At 46.4% G+C, this 27904-nt stretch overlaps 2 protein-coding genes across 2 annotated transcripts in view; one reads left to right on the forward strand and one right to left on the reverse strand.

Annotated features, from left to right (window-relative positions):
* Positions 1-27904, reverse strand: part of LOC134965929 (C3a anaphylatoxin chemotactic receptor-like) — a 204693-nt gene that overhangs the window by 39242 nt on the left and 137547 nt on the right. The window lies entirely within an intron of this gene.
* On the forward strand, positions 18797-19864 carry LOC134965162 (probable G-protein coupled receptor 33). The gene has a single exon (XM_063941683.1). The coding sequence runs from the start codon at positions 18797-18799 to the stop codon at positions 19829-19831; it is 1035 nt and encodes a 344-aa protein (XP_063797753.1). The 3' UTR covers positions 19832-19864.

A 27904-nucleotide genomic window follows, 5' to 3' on the forward strand; every position in this document is an offset into this window, starting at 1 on the left:
CATGTTATAACATAATCCAATGCACATACTCTTTTTTGACCATTGTCTTGCAGAGTAACCTACAGAACCCATAAATTATCACAATCCCCAAAAATAGTTTGTGCACCCTGGGGGTAATTCCAAGTTGATCACAGCAGGAAATTTTTTAGCAGTTGGGCAAAACCATGGCCCTCATTCCGAGTTGTTCGCTCGGTATTTTTCATCGCATCGCAGTGAAAATCCGCTTAGTACGCATGCGCAATGTTCGCACTGCGACTGCGCCAAGTAACTTTACTATGATGAAAGTATTTTTACTCACGGCTTTTTCTTCGCTCCGGCGATCGTAATGTGATTGACAGGAAATGGGTGTTACTGGGCGGAAACACGGCGTTTCAGGGGCGTGTGGCTGAAAACGCTACCGTTTCCGGAAAAAACGCAGGAGTGGCCGGGGAAACGGTGGGAGTGCCTGGGCGAACGCTGGGTGTGTTTGTGACGTCAACCAGGAACGACAAGCACTGAAATGATCGCACAGGCAGAGTAAGTCTGGAGCTACTCTGAAACTGCTAAGTAGTTAGTAATCGCAATATTGCGAATACATCGGTCGCAATTTTAAGAAGCTAAGATTCACTCCCAGTAGGCGGCGGCTTAGCGTGTGTAACTCTGCTAAATTCGCCTTGCGACCGATCAACTCGGAATGAGGGCCCATGTGCACTGCAGGGGGAGCAGATATAACATGTGCAGAGACAGTTAGATTTGGGTGGGTTATATTGTTTCTGTGCAGGGTAAATACTGGCTGCTTTATTTTTACACTGCAATTTAGACTTCAGATTGAACTCACCACACCCAAATCTAACTCTCTCTGCACATGTTATATCTGCCTCCCCTGCAGTGCACATCGTTTTGCCCAACTGCTAACAAAGTACCTGCTGCGATCAACTTGGAATTACCCCCCCTATGTAGTCAATTGCACAGGATGTCTATTAATTTCAACATTGTGTTTAAGTAATCCTTATATTTCTTATTTCAACCATCCTAACCTCTAAAGAATGTGCAGATGGAGCCCTGCTCATCTATCCCTCTAATGGGATTAATTGAGCCAGTGCTGTCGGATTTAGGGGGTCATTCTGACCTATTTGCACGCAGCAGTTCTTCGCTGTGGTGCGAACGGGTCGGAACTGCACATGTTCGGTGTACGCAATGCGCACATGTGTCGTAGCCCAGCGACCTCCGTCGCCGGGCAATGACATGCACAGCAAAAAAAGAAGACGCAGCGCCGATTGCATGAAGATTGAAAGCGGAGAGGCGTTCCAGGGCGGATACTCACCGTTGGATGCATTTTCAGGAAGTGGTCATCTGAACGCAGGTGTGTCCAGGCAAATGGAGGGCGGATGTCTGACGTAAAAGCCAGGAGGAACTTCGCTGGATCCGTCGCACAGGGTAAGTAGCTCCAGCCTTACTCCTCAACTGCACAAAACTTTTTTAGCTAAGCAGGACTGCACAAGCGAACGCAGCCCTGCTATGCTAAAATACACTCCCCCATAGGCGGAGATTAGTTGATCGCAGCAGCAGTAAAAAGTTGCTGGCTGCGATCAACTCGGAATGACCCCCTTAATCCCCTGCTGTAATGACTTAATCCCCTGATGTATTGTTCTCTGTATTGTATCTGAGAACAATAGATGAAAGGCTTATGCTAATAAACCTTGGTGCACCTAGCCGCAGCAGAGAAGGCTAGATGAGCGAGGGTCCATCTGTACTTTAACCCATTAATTACTTTAAATTTAGCTTTTATGGTTTCATAAAAGATTGTGATCCACTGCAATGAATGAAATCTCCATCTGTGGAAGAATTGTAGTAGTAATTGCCGGAATCCTAGGGGTCCTAGGCTCGGTACATCTGCTGTGCTGACATTTGGGGGAGACCAACAGGAAAGTACTCCTATGGGTAGACTTTGTCATTAATCAGGAAAACTTTGTAGTCTTATAACTGCTACTGAAGTCGGGGCTTAGGCAATAGACTTAATGTTGGTTTTAATTAGTGATGAGCGGGTTCGGTTCCTCGGAATCCGAACCCCCCTGAACTTCACCCATTTTACACGGTTCCGAGGCAGATTCGGATCCTCCTGCCTTGCTCGGTTAACCTGAGCGCGCCCGAACGTCATCATCCCGCTGTCGGATTCTCGCGAGATTCGGATTCTATATAAGGAGCCGCGCGTCGCCGCCATTTTTCACTCGTGCATTGGAAATGATAGTGAGAGGACGTGGCTGGCGTCCTCTCAGTTTTGGTCAGGGGGCTGCAAATATCTGTGCTCACTGCTTTATTGTGGGGACTGGGGACCAGCAGTATTATATAGGAGGAGGACAGTGCAGAGTTTTGCTGACCAGTAACCACCAGTATTATACGTTCTCTGCCTGAAAAACGCTCCATATCTGTGCTCAGTGTGCTGCATATATCTGTGCTCACACTGCTTTATTGTGGGGACTGGGGACCAACAGTATTATATAGGAGGAGTACAGTGCAGAGTTTTGCTGACCAGTGACCACCAGTATTATACGTTCTCTGCCTGAAAAATGCTCCATATCTGTGCTGCATTGTAGTATATATAGTAGGAGACGGAGCACAGTGCATAATTTTGCTGACCACCAGTATATAATATATAGCAGTACGGTACAGTAGGCCACTGCTCTACATACCTCTGTGTCGTCAAGTATACTATCCATCCATACCTGTGGTGCATTTCAGTTTGGCACAGTTTGCTGACCACCAGTATATAATATATAGCAGTACGGTACAGAAGGCCACTGCTTTACCTACCTCTGTGTCGTCAAGTATACTATCCATCCATACCTGTGGTGCATTTCAGTTTTGCACAGTATATATAGTAGTAGGCCATTGCTATTGATACTGGCATATAATTCCACACATTAAAAAATGGAGAACAAAAATGTGGAGGGTAAAATAGGGAAAGATCAAGATCCACTTCCACCTCGTGCTGAAGCTGCTGCCACTAGTCATGGCCGAGACGATGAAATGCTATCAACGTCGTCTGCCAAGGCCGATGCCCAATGTCATAGTAGAGAGCATGTAAAATCCAAAACACTAAAGTTCAGTAAAATGACCGAAAATCTAAATTAAAAGCGTCTGAGGAGAGGCGTAAACTTGCCAATATGTGCTGTTTGGGGACTATTTTTTTTAAGTGCCATCCTGTCTGACACTGCAGTGCCACTCCTAGATGGGCCAGGTGTTTGTGTCGGCCACTTGGGTCGCTTAGCTTAGTCACACAGCTACCTCATTGCACCTCTTTTTTTCTTTGCATCATGTGCTGTTTGGGGACTATTTTTTAAATCTGCCATCCTGTCTGACACTGCAGTGCCACTCCTAGATGGGCCAGGTGTTTGTGTCGGCCACTTGGGTCGCTTAGTTTAGTCACACAGCTACCTCATTGCGCCTCTTTTTTTCTTTGCATCATGTGCTGTTTGGGGACTATTTTTTTGAAGTGCCATCCTGTCTGACACTGCAGTGCCACTCCTAGATGGGCCAGGTGTTTGTGTCGGCCACTTGGGTCGCTTAGCTTAGTCACACAGCTACCTCATTGCGCCTCTTTTTTTCTTTACATCATGTGCTGTTTGGGGACTTTTTTTTTGAAGTGCCATCCTGTCTGACACTGCAGTGCCACTCCTAGATGGGCCAGGTGTTTGTGTCAGCCACTTGTGTCGCTTAGCTTAGCCATCCAGCGACCTTGGTGCACCTCTTTTTTTCTTTGCATCATGTGCTGTTTGGGGACTATTTTTTAAATCTGCCATCCTGTCTGACACTGCAGTGCCACTCCTAGATGGGCCAGGTGTTTGTGTCGGCCACTTGGGTAACTTAGTTTAGTCACACAGCTACCTCATTGCGCCTCTTTTTTTCTTTGCATCATGTGCTGTTTGGGGACTATTTTTTTGAAGTGCCATCCTTTCTGACACTGCAGTGCCACTCCTAGATGGGCCAGGTGTTTGTTTCGGCCACTTGGGTCGCTTAGCTTAGTCACACAGCTACCTCATTGCGCCTCTTTTTTTCTTTGCATCATGTGCTGTTTGGGGACTATTTTTTTGAAGTGCCATCCTGTCTGACACTGCAGTGCCACTTCTAGATGGGCCAGGTGTTTGTGTCGGCCACTTGGGTCGCTTAGCTTAGTCATCCAGCGACCTCGGTGCAAATTTTAGGACTAAAAATAATATTGTGAGGTGTGAGGTGTTTAGAATAGACTGAAAATGAGTGTAAATTATGGTTATTGAGGTTAATAATACTATGGGATCAAAATTACCCCCAAATTCTATGATTTAAGCTGTTTTTGAGGGCTTTTTGTAAAAAAAAAAAAAAAAAAACGAATCCAAAACACACCCGAATCCGACAAAAAAATTACAGGGAGGTTTTGGCAAAACGCGTCCGCATCCAAAACACGGCCGCAGAACCGAATCCAAAACCAAAACACAAAACTCGAAAAATGTCCGGTGCACATTACTAGTTTTAATTTTTATTAATATTCATTTTAGTCAAGTCAGTATCAACATATTGATGTCTGCAGTTTCACTGTCCTATGCAGAGGTGTAGCTAGGTACCATGGTGACCGGAGCAAGGGTATGTTTCGGCGCCCCCTTCCCTGTACTGAATTGGGGGCATGTTACATTTAAAAAGAAAAAATATTGAAAAATCCTAGATTGGTGATAGGGCCGGTTCAAGACCTTGTTGATCTCAGGGCAAAAGTTTCCTTTGGGCACCCCACATGTTTAAAACAGGGACAGTGCGCACCGAGTGTGCACCCCCTCTGCTTCTCCTCCTGCTCTGCAGCTGCCTGTACAGCTGCTCGCGGTATAGCGGACAGAAGGAGGAGGTGGGCAGGTGGCAACGCGCCCTCTAACTTTTCCAGCGCCCGGAACTCGCGCTCCACTGGAGCCACCCTCGCTACACCCCTGGTCCTATGGGAAGGGATATTTCAATGTTATGCACATGAACCCACCTCTAGGTGCTTTCAGTACAAAAAAATAAGTATATACTGTATAAGAGTGGAGTCTGTCATTCGGAAATGCTTCAAACTGGGGTCTTTACGAAGAACCCAACCACTTAAATTTGCAAAAACACATTTATAAAATGACCTTTTCCTTCCAGGACAGGCTGGGGCTTTTACACAGCCCTGGCATTTTATTGTGCCTGTGCACCGCAGGCGTGCATGTGCAAAACAAGGGGGCATGGTCACTGCTCACGGGCGGCACATCCCTGTCTATGCCGGGCAGTCAAACAGAACGCCGGAAGTCGGAGCTGCTCGGCAGGGCTGCCATCAGAAATTGTGGGGCCCGGGACTGACAAAATAGATAGGCCCCTCCACCAACAAAACGATTAACAGAGCTGATGTGTAGGGAAGGCTCGTTTTAAGTCCTTCCTGCGCATCAGACCGCTGCTGCTGTTGCGCTGCCTGTGCAGCTCTCCAGGAATTGGCAGTAGGAGCCAGGAGTGGGTCATCCACTCTGTAAGGGCCCGGGACTCTAGTCCCCGCAGTCCCCCCCTGGTGGCTGCCCTGCTGCTCGGTCAGCCCCTGTCTATGTGAGCCCGGCAGAGTGCAGGAGGCTGAGGTGCTTAGCCCGCTCCAGTCTCTCTGCACGGCTGCATTGGCCCATCAGCCCTTCTGGCAGAAGTGCCAGATGGTCTAGACAGCCCTACCTTCTTTTGCCAGCACTGGACCTGGTATTTCACTCCTCATTTAAGGGCTGATGCTGAGTAAGTAGAAACTAAAATAGAAAAGTGCAAGTAACTTTGCACCTGGACAAACCATGCTGCAATAAGAGCAGAGCATCCCAAGTCACAGGTACATGTCTTCAACTACTGGGACCTAGGGTACTTGCTAAGTTAAGCTTCTCGGACCCCCACTTCTGTCACTATTGGTATCAAGTGGCTTCACCTTATTCTCTGATAACCTTGGAGGTAGTACGGTGTCCAAAAATGATGATGTTTCAGTATATGTTGATGTGGGGAAGTAGCGTGTAGCATATACCCAAGGAAATTAATAAGCAAGATCTTTGGAACTTAACAAAACTGACGGGTTACATTTATGTGACCGGCAGTCTCCTGACCGCCGGTCACATAAACGTAACCCGTCAGTTTTGTTAATATCGATGCCGGAATCCCGGCATCTGAAAATCCCGACAGTTGGCATGCCGACCAACAGGGACTATTAAAACGACACCAATAGAGTGGAATGATAACCTGTGGTGAGCGCAGCGAGCCACCGAGCCCACTGTGCAGCAAGAGCAGCGAGCCCGCAAGGGTCTTCGTTCCGCTCACTGCCCCCCTTCCCCCCACCCCTCCGGCCATCTGACAGCTGGGTGTGTAAAGTTTTTTGGGGTTGCTATCCCAGTTACACGCAGTTTTTTACGGGTGTGGATCATTGCATCGACAGGTTCTAGGTCGACAATGTTTCAGTCGACCAATATAGGTCGACAGGCACTAGGTCGACAGGGTTGGAAAGTCGACAGGGGTTCTAGGTCGACATGGACTAGGTCGACAGTTCAAAAGGTCGACAGGCGTTTTTCATGTTTTTTTGGTGTCGTTTTCTCCGTACAGTGACCGGGAAGTCGAATTAGTGCACCGTGTCCCCTCGCATGGCTCACTTCGCTCGCCATGCTTCGGGCAAGGTGCCTCGCTCCACTACCGCTTCGCTCGGCACAGATTACCGTTCCAATCGTAGTCCACGTGGATTGTTAAGTATGAAAAAGTTCAAAAAAAGAAAAAAAATGTGAAAAAGTCATGTCGACCTTTTGACCTGTCGATCTAGAACAGGCCTGGCCAACCTGTGGCTCTCCAGATGTTGTGAAACTACACATCCCAGCATGCCCTGCCAAAGTTTTAGCATTCCCTAATGGCAAAACTGTGGCAAAGCATGATGGGACTTGTAGTTTTACAACAGCTGGAGAGCCACAGGTTGGCCAGGCCTGATCTAGAACATGTCGACCTAGGAACCATGTCGACCTAGGAACCATGTCAACCTAGTGATTGTTGACCTAAACATTGTCGACCTAGACAGTGTCGACTTTTAAACCGGATCCCGTTTTTTTCATGTAAAGCTTTTATACAGATATGTGGTTTTAAGACAGCACACACAATGTCTGTTTTTATTTTCTCTTTTATATACACCTTGAATATGATGGTCTTATGACCGTAGAAAAAGGAAAAAAGCAAAAATGTATTTCCATTTTTGATTCACTGGAGCACTTTCTGCACTTTATCACGAAGTTACATTACTTGTTAAGACATTTTTACTAAGTCACTGTATTTTGCACTAGCAGGTGCTTTTTACAAAACCCTGACCATATATATATATATATAAAACAGAAAAGTGGAGCACTCACCAGTCTTAGTTTTAAACATGCACCAGATTTATTTAAATGACAGCAAAATTCAGCTGTACCTTACAGCATAAGGGGTATCTCAGCACAATCCAGCTGTACCTTCCAGCATAAAAGATGTCTCAAACGTTTTCGGTCCCTTATAGACCATCATCAGGAGAATATCAACAGTTGTCCAAGAAACTGTCTTAACCATACCACAAATCATCAGCTGCATTTGTGGTATGGTTAAGACAGCTTTCTTGGACAACTGTTGATAATCTCCTGATGATGGTCTATAAGGGACCGAAAACGTTTGAGACATCCTTTATGCTGGAAGGTACAGCTGGATTGTGCTGAGATACCCCTTATGCTGTGTGGTACAGCTGAATCTTGCTGTCATTTAAATAAATCTGGTGCATGTTTAAAACTAAGACTGGTGAGTGCTCCACTTTTCTGTTTTCTACAATTGGATGCTCGTGAGAGCCTCTTTGGATGACACCCCAGCGGATGGACTGTGATCAAAACGTGAGTGCGACCCATATATTTATATATATATATGTATTTTTTTATATTTTATTGGGGGGTATTCTTTATTTATTTTGCTAGTAGAGATATGAGTGACAATGACCTTCTCACACATTATTGTTGGTGCACAGTCGCAAAGAGCCAAAGTTACCAAACAGCCACACTACCCTAAGGGGGTCATTCCGGCAGTCAGACATGTGGGGGGACGCCCAGCACAGGGCTAGTCTGCCCCGCATGTCAGGCCGGCCATCCCCCGCAGAAGTGCAAAAGCATCGCACAGCGGCGATGCTTTTGCATTTCAGGAGCACCTCCCGGCCAGCGCAGCTTTAGCGGCTGGCTGGAAGAAACCTCTTCGCTGCCTGGGTCCCCGGGCCGCCCCCCCCCCCCCCCCCCCCAATGGTCCGGCCATGCCTGCGTTGGCCGGACCGCGCCCCTTAAACGGCGGCTTAACGCCGCCATCCAGCCCCCTCCTGCCCAGCGACCGCCTCTGCCTGTCAATCAGGCAGAGGCGATCGCTAGGCAACAACGGCCTTGCGCAATTCTGACCCGATCGCACCGCTGCGAACAAATGCAGGGTGCGATCGGGTTGGAATGATCCCCAAAGTATCTACCACTTGCTAACACAGATGCTAGCACTCACACAGCAATCCCCATCACCAGTCTTTTACTATGTACTATCAGAGATGTGATGACACTTAACCTCTAGGATTTTTACAAGAAAAAAATACTTTTTATTTATTTTAGTGGCGCTTTAATGAGCAAGGTGAAAATCAACAGCAGCCTCTTTCTGCTCGCCATCAGAGATGTAATTATACTTCCTATAGCAGAGATGTATGGTTTGGTTCTCCAGAAATCCGAAACCACTTGAATTTTGTGGATTTAAAGCCAAACCAAAACCCAGTCTGAATCCCTCGAGGAGAACCATTCTTTACCGAGCCCCAGTTAGAATCTTTCTGCAGTGTGGAATTTGGATTTTGAATACAAATTTTGGGTTTTGGATTGCACAAATTATCTGATTTTACCTGTTTTTATTGATTTTTATCAATGATAATTTTTTATCGATTTTAAACCAAACTGAAATCTGAATCCGAACCAAAACACTTGAGGGTAGATTAGCCAAAGCCAAAACATGATGATGAATTTGAAATAAAAAATTAAAAACCCGGGGATCCGCTCTCATCTCTACCCTATAGCAATATGATTACTTCAACAAAACGTTAAATCAGTAATAATGCACAAACTCTGCTACCGGGTAACCTTTTGCTTCAGAGAATTGCTTCGAAGTTTATCACAACCATGCTTCCGTGCAAAAAAGATATTTCCAAGAGGATAATTAATGGAATTTTTATGATCTGTAGATTACACAGTATGAGCAAAACTAGACATTTTTTACAATGGATCTACCTATATATGGATCTCCCATTGATTTTACAGGGAATCCCTCGGATTTAACCCATAATCTGCTTGTTTACAGAGGTGTTCCCTGATTTGTTCCCTTTTTGCAAAGATGCAGTCCTTTACGCCTACTAAAGTATTAGAATTCTTTACGGTCTCAGAGCTCCGTTTTTGTTGCACTACTTATAATGTTGCACCGCTGCAAAAAACAGATGTATTACCGTTTCAGTTTTCCTATTAAAATTACATAATGGTTACTAGTGATGTGCACCGGAAATTATTCGGGTTTTGTGTTTTAGTTTTGGATTCGGTTCTGCGGCCGTGTTTTGGATTCGGACGTGTTTTGGCAAAACCTCCCTTAAAATTTTTTGTCGGATTCGGGTGTGTTTTGGATTCCGGTGTTTTTTTTTTTCAAAAACTCCTCAAAAACAGCTAAAATCATAGAATTTGGGGGTAATTTTGATCCTATAGTATCATATAGTATCATTAACCTCAATAACCATAATTTCCACTCATTTCCAGTCTATTCTGAACACCTCACACCTCACAATATTATTTTTAGTCCTAAAATTTGCACCGAGGTCGCTGGATGACTAAGCTAAGCGACCCAAGTGGCCAGCACAAACACCTGGCCCATCTAGGAGTGGCACTGCAGTGTCAGACAGGATGGCACTTAAAAAAATAGTCCCCAAACAGCACATGATGCAAAGAAAAGAGAAAAAGAGGTGCACTGTGGTCGCTGGATGGCTAAGCTAAGCTAAGCGACACAAACACCTCAATATCACAGGAATTATTTGTTCTAATCAATGGTATTATTGGTCCAAATCACTGGAAGAAAATGACAAAATCACTGGAATTATTCGTTCTAATCAATGGTATTATTGGTCCAAATCACTGGAAGAAAAAGACAAAATCATAGATATTATTCATTCTAATCAATGGCATTATTGGTCCAAATCACTGGAAGAAAATTACAAAATCACTGGAATTATTTGGCAAAATCACTGTAATTAATAATTATAAATCACTGATGTTAATTGGTAAAATCTCGCTATCGCCTGCCTAGTGAAGTGGAATCTAGATGGGATTTTGTACCGGGGACACAATAACTTCATCAATTGTCTAAATCCCAATGCACTAATGGCGGAAAACGGGCGCACGTCTAACAGCGCACTGATTATACTGAGAACTGATTATACTGAGCACTGATTTTACTGAGCACTGATTTTACTGAGCACTGATTATACTGATCACTGATAATACTACGGAGAACTGACACTGAGCAGCGAGAACAGAACTGGACTATTGTACTGTAGTATACTGGTCACCACAATGCAGCACTGACACTGAGCACAGATATTAAGCACTGATCAGGATACTAGAAGTGACACAGTGCAGCAAGATAACGCTATGGCCTACTGTACTGTACTACACTACTATATACTGGTGGTCACCACAATGCAGCACTGTACTACTATATACTGGTCACAACAATGCAGCAGATATTGAGCACTGATCAGGATACTAGAAGTGACATGGAGCTGCAAGATACAGCAATGGACTACTGTACTGTACTACTATATACCAGTGTGTTAGGCGCCGAGGGTCCGCTCGTCAGTGCGGCCGGCGCCTAGCAACGGGGACGCCACTGTCGGATCGTGTTCCCCGTTGCTGGGTCTAAGTTTATATCATCACTGGTTTCCTGGCTGTGTAGCATGCAGCTGCACGGCATGTTGTAATTATCACTCATCTGTTTCCCTGGCCATGCAGCTGCATGGCATTTAATCCAATCAGCCTCCAAACAGCTGATTGGAAGACTCTCTGTTAAAAGCACTCCCAGGACTCCTCACAGACGCCGGTGATAGCTTCCTGTTTGCCTGATTCTGCTGCAGAGAGAGTTCCCAGTCCCGGTCTGTTCGTTTGTTCCTGTTCTCAGTGATCCAGTACTCGGAAGTTACCATCTGTTCCTGGAGTCTGACCGAGCACCTTTAACATCTGGTGGTGTTCGTGAGTCGCGGCGCAGCCGTGTGTTGCGGCTTGTCCGCTACTATTTATTATTGTGTTTATTTTGAGTTCTGGTGCTTTGCGGAGGATTCCGCTTCCACAAGATCCACTCTGGTGTCCAGCGGTGCCGGATAGGAGTGTCGGATCCGTGGATCCTTGGTTGTCCTTTTCCCTGGCGGCTAGTCCGCACATACCTTTTGATTTAGTTAAGTTAGCTTGTAACCCCTGGCTTGGTTGCTTAGTCAGAGGGCCCCTTGTTATCTCCCTGTCTCGGACTTCCCCTTGTCTCCCATTAAGACCTGCGGGGGCATCGGGGTTGGGCAGACATAATCCGCCCTTCGAACGCGGCTGCCATGGGCTCAAGCAACCATAGTCTCGCAGGGGATTTCTGATAACACGGGCGAGACAACGGAGTTAGGGCGCCAGGGGTTACTAGGCTCTCCAGCTCCCACAACCTGTATTTCATTCCTGTACTCAGATCTCTGCCATAAGATCTTCTCCAGTCTGGAGTACAGGAATCGTAACATTATCACCGGCCAGACAAAAGAAAAAATTTCAACAGGAGTTAATTTTTTCACTTATCCAGTAGGGAGAATTTTGTCGGCCTCATGAATCCCACCGGTGTTGGGCCAAATCCTGGCCAGTTTTTGGTTAGTCAGATTCAGGAACTTACCCAGATGGTTCAGGATCTGTCCCTCCGGGTGAGCTCACAGGAAGATCTGTTACGGACTTCCCCGAGGGTCATCCCTGAACCAAAAATGCATCTGCCTGACCGTTTTTCTGGGGATAGAAAACAGTTTTTTAATTTTAAAGAGTCTTGTAAACTGTATTTTCGTTTAAGACCAGTTTCCTCAGGTACGGAGGCTCAGCGGGTTGGAATTATAATTTCTCTGCTTCAGGGGGATCCTCAGACCTGGGCTTTTGGTTTAAAGACAGACGATCCGGCCTTATCGTCTGTAGACGCTTTTTTGAAATCTTTAGGGCTATTGTATGACGACCCTGATAGAGAGGCATCCGCAGAAAGTCAGTTGCGTGCTCTAAGACAGGGTAGGAATCCTGCAGAGAATTATTGTACGGAGTTTCGCCGTTGGTCGAACGACTGTGGCTGGAATGATCCTGCCCTGCGCAGTCAGTTTCGCCTCGGCTTATCTGAATCTATAAAAGACAGCCTCCTTCAGTATCCCGCTCCTGAGAACCTTGATAAACTCATGGAGCTCTCTATTAAAATAGATCGTCGGCTCAGAGAGCGGAGGACTGAGAAAGGGGCATCTGTAGTTTCTTTTCCCTGTGTTTCTTCCGTTCCGATAGACATGGAGGAGCCTATGCAGATTGGTCTCTCCAAATTGTCTCCGGAAGAAAGAACCAGGAGGCAAAATTCTGGTCTGTGTTTGTACTGCGGAGGTAAGGGACATTTTGCCCGTAGTTGCCCAAACAAGTCGGGAAACTTCCTGACCAAGTGAATAGTGAGGGGGTTCACTTTGGTCTACAGCTCATCTCCTCAAATAATTCACTATTGGTTCCTGCTAAAGTTTCTTATGACAGCCTCTGTTCCTCGATCTCTGCTTTTGTGGACAGTGGAGCTGCAGGAAACTTTATGGACTTAACATGGGCCAAGGCCTTAGGTATTCCTCAGTTAACCTTAAGTAGGTGTATCACCATGCATGGTTTAGATGGGAGTCCCTTATCCAATGGGGTTATTTCTCTATGTACACCTCCTGTTTTGCTCTCGGTGGGAGCTCTACATTCTGAAAAGATTGAGTTTTTTCTTACCCATTGTCCAGCAGTTCCTGTGGTTCTGGGTCACCCTTGGCTGGCCTTTCATAATCCCATCATAGATTGGCAGTCTGGGGAGATTCTACAATGGAGTACCATCTGTGATAAAGAATGTATTACACTTCCTATCCGAGTAGCTGCTGCCAGGCCCGCACATATTCCTGGAGAGTACCAAGATTTTTTGGATGTGTTTTCCAAGGGCAATGCGGATATTTTGCCTCCCCATAGGCCTTATGATTGTACCATAGAGTTAATTCCTGGTGCCACGTTGCCTAAAGGAAGGTTATATGCATTGTCTGGTCCTGAAACTGTGGCCATGAATGAGTATGTGAAAGAAAGTCTTGAGAAAGGGTTTATCAGGCCATCTAAATCCCCTTTAAGTGCAGGTTTTTTCTTCGTAGAGAAGAAGGATGGTTCCCTCAGACCCTGCATTGACTTTCGAGCCCTGAATAAAATCTCAGTAAAGAATACTTACCCTCTGCCTCTGATCTCTGTCCTCTTTGATCAGCTACGTTCGGCTGTTATTTTTTCCAAGATTGACCTGAGAGGAGCATATAATCTCATTAGAATCAGATCGGGGGATGAGTGGAAAACGGCATTCAGTACTCAATCAGGTCACTATGAGTATCTGGTCATGCCTTTCGGCCTATCTAACGCTCCGGCAGTCTTTCAGGATCTCATTAATGATGTGCTCCGTGAGTTTCTGGGAAGATTCGTTGTGGTCTATTTAGACGACATTTTGATTTATTCGGACTCTATAGAACAACATGTTACCCAGGTGCGTCAGGTACTTAAGAAATTACGTGAAAATCACTTGTATGCCAAACCGGAGAAGTGTGAATTTCACGTCACGGAGGTATCCTTTTTAGGGTACATTATTTCCCCTCGGGGATTCCGAATGGAACCTAAGAAGCTCCAAGCCATCCTGAGTTGGGCGCAACCCACCAACTTAAAAGCAATTCAGCGCTTTTTAGGGTTTGCGAACTACTACAGAAGGTTTATTCACTCTTTCTCTGACATAGTTGCTCCCATTGTGGCACTCACTAAGAAGGGAGCAGATCCTACCAATTGGTCATGTGAAGCTAAAGTATCTTTTCAGGCCTTGAAACAAGCCTTTGTCTCAGCCCCTGTCCTTAGACATCCCAACCCAGAATTGCCTTTCATCGTTGAGGTAGATGCCTCGGAGGTTGGTGTAGGGGCTATCCTTTCTCAGAAGGATCCAGATTCCCTTGAGTTACATCCTTGTGCCTTTATGTCCAGGAAATTCTCATCTGCTGAATCCAACTACGATGTTGGTAATCGGGAGTTGCTGGCTATTAAATGGGCTTTTGAGGAGTGGAGACATTGGCTTGAAGGAGCGACCCATACCATTTCTGTTTTGACAGATCACAAAAATCTTCAATACATTGAATCAGCTAAGCGACTGAATGCCCGACAGGCTCGTTGGGCTTTATTTTTCACTCGTTTCAAATTCATTATCACCTTCAGACCTGGTTCCAAGAATACCAAGGCAGATGCCCTCTCACGCAGTTTTCTTCCCGCTCAAGACAACAGTCCTGTTACTCTCATACTTCCGCCTTCAGTCATTCAGGCAGGTCTCACACAGGATGTTTTTTCTCAATTGAAGCTGCTTCAACATCAAGCTCCGGGAAATACTCCTGCTGGTCGTCTTTTTGTTCCTGAGTTTTTGAGAGCAACTGTTTTGGAGGAATTTCATGATAGCAAAGTTGCAGGGCATCTGGGAGTCGCTAAAACTTTTGAATTGGTATCCCGCGCAGTGTGGTGGCCTGGTCTTTCTAAAGACATTAAAGAGTTTGTTTTTTCGTGTCAGGTCTGTGCACAGCATAAAGTTCCCCGTTCTTTGCCTATTGGTCAACTTATGCCATTGAATGTTCCTCTTAGACCATGGTCGCATATCTCCATGGATTTTGTGGTGGATCTCCCTCTGTCAGCTGGATGCACAGTCATATGGGTGGTAGTGGACCGTTTTAGTAAGATGGCTCATTTTATTGGTCTTCCCCGATTGCCATCTGCCCAGGGATTGGCAGTCTTGTTCCTCCGTCATGTTTTCAGACTCCATGGGTTACCCACTGATATTGTTTCTGACAGGGGTCCACAATTCATTGCACAGTTTTGGAAGTCTTTTTGTGCTTCGTTAAAAATGAAATTATCATTAACCTCCGGTTATCATCCACAATCAAATGGACAGACTGAGCGAGTGAACCAATCCTTAAAACAATATTTGCGTTTGTACTCGGCCAAACTCCAAAATGACTGGTCTGAGTTTCTTCCATTGGCAGAGTTTGCTTATAATAATGCCTGTCATTCCTCTACCAATGTGTCTCCATTTTTTGCAGTTTTTGGTTTCCACCCCAGAGCTAATTCATTTTTCCAACATTCCTCTGTCTCCTCTCTGGCCCTGACCTCTCATCTTAAACTTATTTGGAAAAAAGTGCACATAGCTCTCAGAAAAGCAGCTTTCAAGGAAAAAGATTTTTCGGACAGGTTCCGGCGGCCGTGCACTTTTAGAGTAGGAGACAGGGTGTGGCTGTCGACTCGCAATATCAAACTTCGACAAACCTCAGCCAGATTGGGTCCTAGATTTATTGGACCATTTCTCATTATCAAAAAAGTCAATCCAGTTGCTTTCCGGTTACAGCTACCAAAAACGTTACGAATCGGAAATACCTTCCATTGCTCTTTGCTCAAACCATATGTTTCATCTAGCAGATTTCCTCGTAAAAAACCTCAGGGGAGATCACCAGTTAATGTACAGGGTCAGCAGGAGTTCGTGGTTGAGAAGGTTCTCGATTCCAAGCTGTCCCGGGGTCGGCTTTATTTTTTGGTGCATTGGACAGGTTATGGTCCTGAGGAAAGGTCGTGGGTCCTAGATAAGGACCTTCATGCCCCAAGGCTCAAAAGGGCATTTTTTCAAGAATTTCCTCAGAAACCCGGATTTAGGGGTTCCTTGACCCCTCCTCAAGGGGGGGGTACTGTTAGGCGCCGAGGGTCCGCTCGTCAGTGCGGCCGGCGCCTAGCAACGGGGACGCCACTGTCGGATCGTGTTCCCCGTTGCTGGGTCTAAGTTTATATCATCACTGGTTTCCTGGCTGTGTAGCATGCAGCTGCACGGCATGTTGTAATTATCACTCATCTGTTTCCCTGGCCATGCAGCTGCATGGCATTTAATCCAATCAGCCTCCAAACAGCTGATTGGAAGACTCTCTGTTAAAAGCACTCCCAGGACTCCTCACAGACGCCGGTGATAGCTTCCTGTTTGCCTGATTCTGCTGCAGAGAGAGTTCCCAGTCCCGGTCTGTTCGTTTGTTCCTGTTCTCAGTGATCCAGTACTCGGAAGTTACCATCTGTTCCTGGAGTCTGACCGAGCACCTTTAACATCTGGTGGTGTTCGTGAGTCGCGGCGCAGCCGTGTGTTGCGGCTTGTCCGCTACTATTTATTATTGTGTTTATTTTGAGTTCTGGTGCTTTGCGGAGGATTCCGCTTCCACAAGATCCACTCTGGTGTCCAGCGGTGCCGGATAGGAGTGTCGGATCCGTGGATCCTTGGTTGTCCTTTTCCCTGGCGGCTAGTCCGCACATACCTTTTGATTTAGTTAAGTTAGCTTGTAACCCCTGGCTTGGTTGCTTAGTCAGAGGGCCCCTTGTTATCTCCCTGTCTCGGACTTCCCCTTGTCTCCCATTAAGACCTGCGGGGGCATCGGGGTTGGGCAGACATAATCCGCCCTTCGAACGCGGCTGCCATGGGCTCAAGCAACCATAGTCTCGCAGGGGATTTCTGATAACACGGGCGAGACAACGGAGTTAGGGCGCCAGGGGTTACTAGGCTCTCCAGCTCCCACAACCTGTATTTCATTCCTGTACTCAGATCTCTGCCATAAGATCTTCTCCAGTCTGGAGTACAGGAATCGTAACACCAGTGATGTGCGGTGGGGTGAGGCAGGGGAGGCAGAGCCTTTCCTGTCATCCTAACATTTGTGCCAGAGGTTTTACTGTATAAAGTATATGAAAAATACAAAAAATATGTTTGAAATATCTTCTTTGCATTGTTCTAATAATTTGTATAGCCAAAACGCTGGAGTAAAAAGTCTATGGCAGGTGAGGCAGTGCCTCAGCTGTCTAACTTTTCTGCACATCTCTGATCAAAACTCACCAAATTTCCAGGAGTTTATACTGCTTCACCTGTGTATAATGCCCAGATGTATGTTTTGGCTCATATATTGCATGTAAATCTAGCTCTGGTGCTAGCTAGTGCCTCCTGAGCTATTTAGCTCACCGCACGTCCCTGCTATATACTGGTGGTCACCACAATGCAGCACTGTACTACTATATACTGGTCACAACAATGCAGCAGATATTGAGCACTGATCAGGATACTAGAACTGAGTCTGACACGGAGCTGCAAGATACAGCAATGGCCTACTGTACTGTACTACTATATACTGGTGGTCACCACAATGCAGCACTGTACTACTATATACTGATCACAACAATGCAGCAGATATTGAGCACTGATCAGGATACTAGAAGTGACACGGAGCTGCAAGATACAGCAATGGACTACTGTACTGTACTACTATATACTGGTGGTCACCACAATGCAGCACTGTACTACTATATACTGGTCACAACAATGCAGCAGATATTGAGCACTGATCAGGATACTAGAAGTGACACGGGGCTGCAAGGTACAGCAATGGACTACTGTACTGTACTACTATATACTGGTGTTCACCACAATGCAGCACTGTACTACTATATACTGGTCACAACACGTGCGGCTCTTTATATGGTATCCGAATCTCGCGAGAATCCGACAGCGGGATAATGACGTTCGGCCTCGTTCGGGATTTGCGTGTTAGGCGGGAAGATCTGGGGCTGCCTTGGACCTGTGTAAATCACATGAAGTTCGGGGGGGTTCGGATCTCGACGAACCGAACCTGCTCATCTGTAATGGTTACACGTAGCCAGTAGCAGAACTGCTCTAGGGGGGTGATTCAGGTCTGATTGTAGATGTGCTAAATTTAGCACATCTACGATCATTTTCTCACACATGCTGGGGGGGACGCCCAGCACAGGGCTAGTCCGCCCCGCATGTCAGGCCCTGCCCCCCCCCCCACACACATGGGTGCGAAAGCATTGCATGGCGCTTATGCTTTTGCACCCTGGCAAGCAGCTACCTGCCGCGTTCCAGGTCGCAGTGGCGGCGTGTGATGTCATGTAGCCGCCGCGGCCTGCCCCCACAACAGTCCGGACACGCCTACATTGCCCAGACCATGCCCCACCAATGGCATTCTATCGCCATTGGCACGCCCCCTCCCACCCTGCGACCGCCTCTGCCTGTCAATCAGGCAGAAGTGATTGCAGCCCTGAGATGCTTTTAGCATCTCACTTGGCCTCCCGGGTTGCGCACGCGCGAGCACACTCCCCAAAGGGCTACAGACTGTGTTTGCTACAGCTGCAGCGATCCAGTCTGAATTAGTCCCTGCAGTCAAGCTGCTACAAGCCTATGGTAAATGGTAATGCCTTTAGTAGATGATTTTACTCTTTGAACCATTTTCTGGTGGATCTCGAATTCTGCAAGGACAGCATGTTCATCTCTCTTTTTATAGATACAGTTCCAAGAGCTGAGAAGAAGGTTGTACCTTGAAAAAACAATACATGCCCACAGTTTCTTAATCATCTGTTGTGTCACTAAACATTTCAATAAAATGTATTTCTTTTTTTGTAGTTAATTGGACAAAATGGCTACAAATCTCACCTACAACGCAACAAGTGGAGTGAATTATACTGGACTACGTCCATCAAAGCTATTGTGTTTCCTGCTGCTCCTAGCAACATTCGTGTTTGGACTGATCCTCAACACTCTCTATCTATGGGTCTTGTGTTTCAGGATGAAAAGGAATGTCAATAACACGTGGTTCTTCCATTTTATCATCACCCATCTTATATTTATAGTCACCATGCCTTTTCTTGCAGTTTTTTTCCTACTGTATCCTCATTGGGTATTCGGTGTATTCATGTGTAAGCTTATAAACTTCCTCCTATCATTTAGTATGTATGCAACGGTATTCTTTCTTACAGCCATCAGTACTGACCGCTACTGTTTGGTTTTCCAACCCCATTTTTACAAAAAACACATGAACGCTCACCGTTCTTCTGTCATCTGTCTGTTATTTTGGGGTTTAGCGTTTGTGTGTAGTTCCCCATATCTTGCCTTTCGTCAGGTTCTACAGAACAACAACATATCCCTATGTAACAATGATTACGCACTTACTGGCCGTTGGGATGCAGAACCAATTCTTCAAGCCAAGATCAAATGGGGCATGTTTTGCTTTCGCTTACTTGTAGGGTTCTTACTCCCGTTTTTCATTATCACATTCTGTTACCTCAACATAGCCTTCAAGATAAACAAAGAGAACTTAACAAAATCCAATAAGCCTTACAAGATAATATGGATTTCTATTATATCTTTTTTCATTTCCTGGACACCTTATCATGTGTGGTATGGAATGAGCGTGGAGAAAGGGCTATTCCGAGAGTCTACACTAGAAGCATTGAAGATCTTTACTATATGTTCAACTTGCTTTAATAGCTGCTTTACTCCAACACTGTACCTGTTCATTGTGGAAAACTTTAAGAAGGTGTTCAAGAAGTCTACCCTGTCCATTTTCGAAGAAGTCTTTAGCAAAAGCACAGAAGATAGATCGGAGTCACACTCATTATCTGTTAAGATTAAGAACACCCATGACAATACCATCTCAGGAGATATATCTTAGGGTCATAATAAATATCCTGTATATTTTCATCAAAGACAATGATTATCATGAAAATGGGAATATATTTTTCATAATATGATCCTAAGTGTTGAAGGATGTTTGCATCAATTTTGGAATAACGGGGATCACAGGAAGTCAAGGGTTCACTGACAAGGCAGAGAAAGGAAAAACCTAAATGCTGACTACAGTATGCAATAAATTGTTCACATGGATCTCCAGGCAACAGCAGAGAGGCTGAGTTTGGACTAGAGTGTGAAGAATAACTCAAACGACTTGCTTACATGAAGAAGATGCCTCAGTGATATCAAGAAAATTTCACACAGCATTTAAATCATCTAATTAAAAAGTTGTAGTGCCCCAAAAAATAATGCTACACAACCTGCTGGGGCTAGCTCATAGTCATTCGCTTCTGCGACCGCCTTAGCGTCTTTTGCTGTAAATGCATCTGCAACTTTGTGCTAATGCTAGTAAAAGACTGTACCCTGGTATGTAATGGGTCTATGTACTAAGCCTTGGAGAGAGAGATAAAGTACCAACCAACCAGCCCCTAACTGTCATTTTTCAAACACAACATGTAACATGACAGTTAGAAGCTGATTGGCTGGCACTTTATCTCCATCCACTTTATATCTCTCCAAGGCTTAGTACATAGACCGGGTGGTCTTCTGTATGCCGACTGACGGGATCCCGGCGCACAGTATACCGGCGCCGGGATCCCGACAGCCGGCATACCGACACTTATTCTCCCTCGTGGGGGTCCACGACCCCCCTGGAGGGAGAATAAAATAGTGTGGCGCGCGTAGCATGGCGAGCGCAGCGAGCCCGCAAGGGGCTCATTTGCGCTCGCCACACTGTCGGTAAGCCGGCGGTTGGGCTCCCGGCGCCGGTATGCTGGTCGCCGGGAGCCCGACCGCCGGCATATCGTAGTGAACCCCATAGACCTCATAGTATGAGTCTAAGGGGTAAATGTACTAAGCAGTGATAAAAGTGGAGAAGTGAGCCAGTGGAGAAGTTGCCCATGACAACCAATCAGCATTGACATAACATTTATAATTTGTATACTATAAAAGTATGCAGAGCAGTTGCATTGGGCAACTACTCCACTGGCTCACTTCTCCACTTTTATCACTGCTTAGTACATGTCCCTTTGAATGTGCAAGGATTGGGACGCGCACTTTGTGAGCCTTTAGATGCAATTCTGCTTGGTCCACCTTTAAACGCTACCATTGGACGCACCAATGAAATCTGTAGCAGACGCAACGGTTAGCTTATGCTAATGCCACAGGAGGTTCCTGGTGTAAATAGACACCTCCTGCCGGCTTCTGTGATCCTCTGCTGCATCCAATAATGCAACATTTCGATCACGTGCATGAACATCAGCCATATAAGTAGCCCTTAGGCTACTCAGGGTAGACGGGCTGTTCAGGCTTCCAGGGCCAGTAAACCTGCAACAGAAGACACAGACACTGGCCCGGGCACTCCCAGGAAACAGGGCTGACATGCCCCCCTTTTCGGGAATGCTGACCACCGCTGCCCCATCCCTGTCTCCAAACTCCTGCAGCGTGTCTATCTGTCTGCGGCTTAGAGGGCACTGCTAGTGATCTCACAGTCACAGACTGGCAGATTGGCAGAACAGAACCTGAGCTCGTGCCAATTACCAGTCATCAGAGTTCTACACAAATCATCTGAATTGGCCCCACTGTAATTAGTTTCTTTTCAGTCATTTATTACTTAAATAATTAAATAATTCTGGAATTCTTACTTTTTATTCTCTTTAAACCTATGTTTTACATCTGTATCTTCTACCGTCTTCTGCCTGCCTTGTGTTACTGCTTCCACAACATGCTACAGAAGCCCATCAATATAAGATAATAGTTTATCAATGCCTGAGCAAAGCTCCCTTAGAACAGGGGGGGTAATTCCAAGTTGATCGCAGCAGGAAATTTTTTAGCAGTTGGGCAAAACCATGTGCACTGCAGGGGGGGCAGATATAACATTTGCAGAGAGAGTTAGATTTGGGTGGGTTATTTTGTTTCTGTGCAGGGTAAATACTGGCTGCTTTATTTTTACACTGCAATTTAGATTGCAGATTGAACTCACCACACCCAAATCTATCTCTCTCTGCACATGTTATATCTGCCTCCCCTGCAGTGCACATGGTTTTACCCAACTGCTACCAAAGTTCCTGCTGCGATCAACTCAGAATTACCCCCAGAGGGTAGGATATCAAGATGATTTATCATTCATTGGCCCAGATTTATCAAGCCTTCGAGAGTGATAAATTGCACGGTATTAAAAAGTTCCAACCAACCAGCTCCTAACTGTCGTTTTTCAAACACAGCCTGTAACATGTCAGTTAGGAGCTGATTGGCTGGTACTTTATCACCGTGCAATTTATCACTCTCCAAGGCTTGATAAATCTGGGATTTAGGGGTCTATTTACTAAGCCTTGGACGGAGATAAATTACCAGCCAATCAACTCCTGTCATTTTTCAAACCCAGCCTGTGACATGGCAGTTAGGAGCTGATTGGCTGGTAATTTATCTCTGTCCACTTTATTACTCTCCAAGACTTAGTAAATAGACTGCTTAGTCTTGTTTATTTATAAATATAATTTATCCGGAATTGCATACATAGTAACGCAAGAGTTTGGGCTAGATACGTCATTGCTTGGAGAGTGATAAAATGAAGAGAGAAAAAGTACCAGCCAATCAGCTCGTTACTGTCATTTTTCAAACACAGCCTGCCTGGGGGCAGTACGGATGGTGTAATGGTTAGCATAACTGCCTCACAGCACTGAGGTCATGGGTTCAATTCCCACCATGGCCCTAATTGTGTGGAGTTTGTATATTCTCCCCGTACTTGCGTGGGTTTCCTCCGGGTACTCCGGTTTCCTCCCACAATCCAAAAATATACTGGTAGGTTAATTGGCTCCCAACAAAATTAACACTAGTATGAATGTGTCTGTGTACATGTGGTAGGGAATATAGAATGTAAGCTCCACTGGGGCAGGGACTGATATGAATGGGCAAATATTCTCTGTACAGCGCTGCGGAATATGTGTGCGCTATATAAATAACTGGTAATAAATAAATAAAATAATAATAATAACATGGCAATTAGAAGCTGATTGACTGTTACTTTCTCTTTCTCCATTTTATCACTCTCCAAGCGATGACGCGTCTAGCCCAGTGTAAGAGCATTGCTTCGTCATTTGTAAACACAGAGAAAAAGAAGATATTTAATTAGGGGTATTTTTTCTCTATGAATTTTTATCTTTTCTTAATTTTCAATTAAAATTAAAAAAAAATTGGATATTTTATTAATCTGCATTTGTCAATCTGTGTTGTAACTTCCATTAGAAATATTGCTCCAGGGGAAAAATAAAAGGGTTAAGATAAAATAAAAGTTTATGGAAGAATCTGGTATTTCTCTAACGTCCTAGTGGATGCTGGGGACTCCGTAAGGACCATGGGGAATAGACGGGCTCCGTAGGAGATTGGGCACTCTAAGAAAGATTTAGTACTACTGGTGTGCACTGGCTCCTCCCTCTATGCCCCTCCTCCAGACCTCAGTTAGAATCTGTGCCCGGACAGAGCTGGGTGCATTTTAGTGAGCTCTCCTGAGCTTGCTATTAAGAAAGTATTTTAGTTAGGTTTTTTATTTTCAGAGAGCTTCTGCTGGCAACAGACTCTCTGCTACGTGGGACTGAGGGGAGAGAAGCAAACCTACTAACTGCGGCTAGGTTGCGCTTCTTAGGCTACTGGACACCATTAGCTCCAGAGGGATCGAACACAGGAACCTAACCTTGGTCATCCGTTCCCGGAGCCGCGCCGCCGTCCCCCTCGCAGAACCAGAAGCCAGAAGCCGGCGGGTTGAAGCAAGAAGACGTCAAAATCGGCGGCAGAAGACTCCTGTCTTCATATGAGGTAGCGCACAGCACTGCAGCTGTGCACCATTGCGCCCACACTAACCCACACACTCCTGTCACTGTAGGGTTCAGGGCGCAGGGGGGGGGGGGGGGGGGGCACCCTGGGCAGCAATTAAGTACCTCCTGGCAAAAGCAGCATATATACAGTTGGACACTGTTATATGCATGAGCCCCCGCCATTAATTTCACACAAAATCGCGGGACAGAAGCCCGCCGTTGAGGGGGCGGGGCCTTCTTCCTCAGCACTCACCAGCGCCATTTTCTCTCCACAGCTCCGCTGAGAGGAAGCTCCCCAGGCTCTCCCCTGCAGACTCACGGTAGAAAGGGTAAAAAGAGAGGGGGGGCACATAAATTTAGCGTATTAATCATATATACAGCAGCTACTGGGTAAACACTAAGTTACTGTGTGATTCCTGGGTCATATAGCGCTGGGGTGTGTGCTGGCATACTCTCTCTCTGTCTCTCCAAAAGGCCTTGTGGGGGTCCTCTCATATAGAGCATCCCCTGTGTGTGTGGTGTGTCGGTACGTGTGTGTCGACATGTTTGACGAAGAGGGCTATGTGGAGGCAGAGCAAGTGCAGATGAATGACGTGTCTCCGCCGACGGCGCCGACACCTGATTGGATTCATATGTGGAAGGTGTTAAATGATAATGTTAACTCCTTGCATAAAAGGTTGGATAAAGCTGATGCCTTGGGACAGTCAGGGTCTCAGCCCATGCCTGATCCTACAGCGCAGAGGCTGTCAGGGTCTCAGAAGCGCCCACTATCCAAAATTGTTGACACAGATATCGACACGGATTCTGACTCCAGTGTCGATGAGGATGATGCAAAATTGCAGCCTAAAATGGCTAAAGCCATCCGCTACATGATTATAGCAATGAAGGATGTATTGCACATATCAGAGGTAAACCCTGTCCCTGACAAGAGGGTTTATATGTATGGGGAGAAAAAGCAAGAGGTGACTTTTCCCCCTTCACATGAGTTAAATTAATTATGTGAAAAAGCGTGGGATTCCCCCGATAGGAAAGTGCTGATTTCCAAAAGGTTACTTATGGCGTACCCTTTCCCGCCAACGGACAGGGTGCGCTGGGAATCCTCCCCTAAGGTAGATAAAGCTCTGACACGCTTATCTAAGAAGGTGGCCCTGCCGTCACAGGATACGGCCGCCCTAAAGGATCCTGCAGATAGGAAGCAGGAAAGTATCCTGAAGTCTGTTTATACACATTCAGGTACTCTACTGAGGCTGGCAATTGCGTCGGCCTGGATGTGTAGTGCTGTAGCAGCATGGACAGATAATCTGTCTGAGGAAATGGATACCTTAGACAAGGATACCATTTTACTAACCCTGGGGCATATAAAAGACGCTGTCCTATATATGAGGGATGCCCAGAGGGACATTTGCCTACTGGGCTCTAGAATAAATGCAATGTCAATTTCTGCCAGAAGGGTCCTGTGGACTCGGCAATGGACAGGTGATGCTGACTCCAAAAAGCACATGGAGGTTTTACCTTACAAGGGTGAGGAATTGTTTGGGGACGGCCTCTCGGACCTAGTGGGAAGTCAAATTTTTTGCCATATATTCCCTCACAGCCTAAGAAAGCACTGTATTACCAAATGCAGTCCCTTCAATCACAAAGAAGCAAGAAGGTCAGAGGTGCGTCCTTTCTTGCCAGAGGCAGGGGTACAGGAAAGAAGCTGCACCATACAGCTAGTTCCCAGGAACAGAAGTCCTCCCCGGCTTCCACTAAATCCACCGCATGACGCTGGGGCTCCACAGGAGCCAGGAGCGGTGGGGGCGCGTCTCCGAAAATTCAGCCACCAGTGGGTTCGCTCACAGGTGGATCCCTGGTCTATACAGATTGTGTCTCAGGGATACAAGCTGGAATTCGAAGTGATGCCCCCTCACCGTTACCTCAAATCGGCCCTGCCAGCTTCCCCCATATTAAGGGAAGTAGTGTTAGCGGCAATTCACAAATTATATCTCCAGCAGGTGGTGGTACAGGTTCCCCTCCCTCAACAAGGAAGAGGATACTATTCCACAATGTTTGTGGTACCGAAACCGAACGGTTCGGTCAGACCCATATTGAATTTAAAGTCCCTGAACATTTATCTGAAAAGATTCAAGTTCAAAATGGAATTGCTCAGAGCGGTCATTGCAAGCCTGGAAGAGGGGGATTTTATGGTGTCTCTGGACATCAAGGATGCTTACTTGCATGTCCCCATAAATCCACCTCATCAGGAGTACCTCAGATTTGTGGTACAGGACTGTCATTACCAATTCCAGACGTTGCCGTTTGGGCTCTCCACGGCACCGAGAATATTTACCAAGGTAATGGCAGAAATGATGGTGCTCCTTCAAAAGCAAGGAGTCACAATTATTCCATACTTGGACGATCTCCTCATAAAGGCGAGGTCCAGAGAGCAGTTGCTGATCAGCGTAGCACACTCTCAGGAAGTGTTGCAACAGCACGGCTGGATTCTGAATATCCCAAAGTCGCAGCTGATTCCTACAACGCGTCTGCCTTTTCTGGGCATGATTCTGGACACGGACCAGAAGAAGGTGTTTCTCCCGGCGGAGAAGGCTCAAGAGCTCGTGACTCTAGTCAGAGACCTCTTAAAACCGAAACAGGTGTCGGTGCATCGCTGCACGCGAGTCCTGGGAAAGATGGTGGCATCATACGAAGCCATTCCCTTCGGCAGGTTCCATGCGAGGATCTTTCAGTGGGATCTGTTGGACAAGTGGTCCGGATCGCATCTTCAGATGCATCAGCTGATCACCCTGTCCCCGAGGGCCAGGGTGTCTCTTCTGTGGTGGCTACAGAGTGCTCACCTTCTCGAGGGCCGCAGGTTCGGCATACAGGACTGGGTCCTGGTGACCACGGATGCAAGCCTCCGAGGGTGGGGGGCTGTCACTCAGGGAAGAAACTTCCAAGGGTTGTGGTCAAGTCAGGAGGCTTGTCTGCACATAAATATCCTGGAACTAAGGGCCATATACAACGCCCTGAGTCAAGCGGAGCCTCTGCTTCGCAACCAACCGGTGCTGATTCAGTCAGACAACATCACCGCAGTGGCTCACCTAAACCGCCAGGGCGGCACAAGAAGCAAAGTGGCGATGGCGGAAGCCACCAGGATTCTTTGTTGGGCGGAGAATCACGTGCAAGCACTGTCAGCAGTGTTCATTCCGGGAGTGGACAACTGGGAATCAGACTTTCTCAGCAGGCACGACCTCCACCCGGGAGAGTGGGGACTTCATCACGAAGTCTTCACTCAGATTACAAATCGATGGGAACTGCCACAGGTAGACATGATGGCATCCCGTATCAACAAAAAGCTACAAAGGTATTGCGCCAGGTCAAGAGACCCTCAGGCGATAGTGGTGGATGCACTGGTAACACCGTGGGTGTTCCAGTCGGTCTATGTGTTTCCTCCTCTTCCTCTCATACCCAAGGTGCTGAGAATCGTAAGAAAAAGAGCAGTGAGAACAATACTCATTGTTCCAGATTGGCCAAGAAGGACTTGGTACCCGGAACTGCAAGAAATTCTCACAGAGGACCCATGGCCTCTGCCTCTCAGACAGGACCTGTTGCAACAGGGGCCAGGTCTGTTCCAAGACTTACCGCGGCTGCATTTGACAGCATGGCGGTTGAACGCAGGATCCTAGCGGAAAAAGGCATTCCGGAGGAAGTTATTCCTACGCTGATAAAGGCTAGGAAGGACGAGACGGCAAGACACTATCACCGTATATGGCGAAAATATGTTGCCTGGTGTGAGGCCAGGAAGGCCCCTACAGAGGAATTCCAGCTGGGCCGGTTCCTGCACTTCCTACAGTCTGGAGTGACTATGGGCCTGAAGTTGGGGTCCATAAAGGTCCAGATTTCGGCCCTATCCATTTTCTTTCAAAAGGAACTGGCTTCTCTTCCTGAAGTTCAGACGTTTGTTAAGGGAGTGCTGCATACTCAGCCCCCTTTTGTGCCACCAGTGGCACCTTGGGATCTCAACGTGGTGTTGGGTTTCCTGAAATCCCACTGGTTTGAGCCACTTAAGACCGTAGAGCTAAAGTATCTCACGTGGAAGGTGGTCATGCTATTGGCCTTAGCTTCGGCTAGGCGTGTGTCAGAATTGGCGGCTTTGTCATGTAAAA

Source organism: Pseudophryne corroboree, chromosome 10 (assembly GCF_028390025.1).
Source record: "Pseudophryne corroboree isolate aPseCor3 chromosome 10, aPseCor3.hap2, whole genome shotgun sequence".
NCBI lineage: Eukaryota > Metazoa > Chordata > Amphibia > Anura > Myobatrachidae > Pseudophryne > Pseudophryne corroboree.

Excerpts from the sequence above, each read along its gene's own strand:
- LOC134965162 (XM_063941683.1), top strand. The coding sequence starts at position 18,797 with ATGGCTACAAATCTCACCTACAACGCAACAAGTGGAGTGAATTATACT.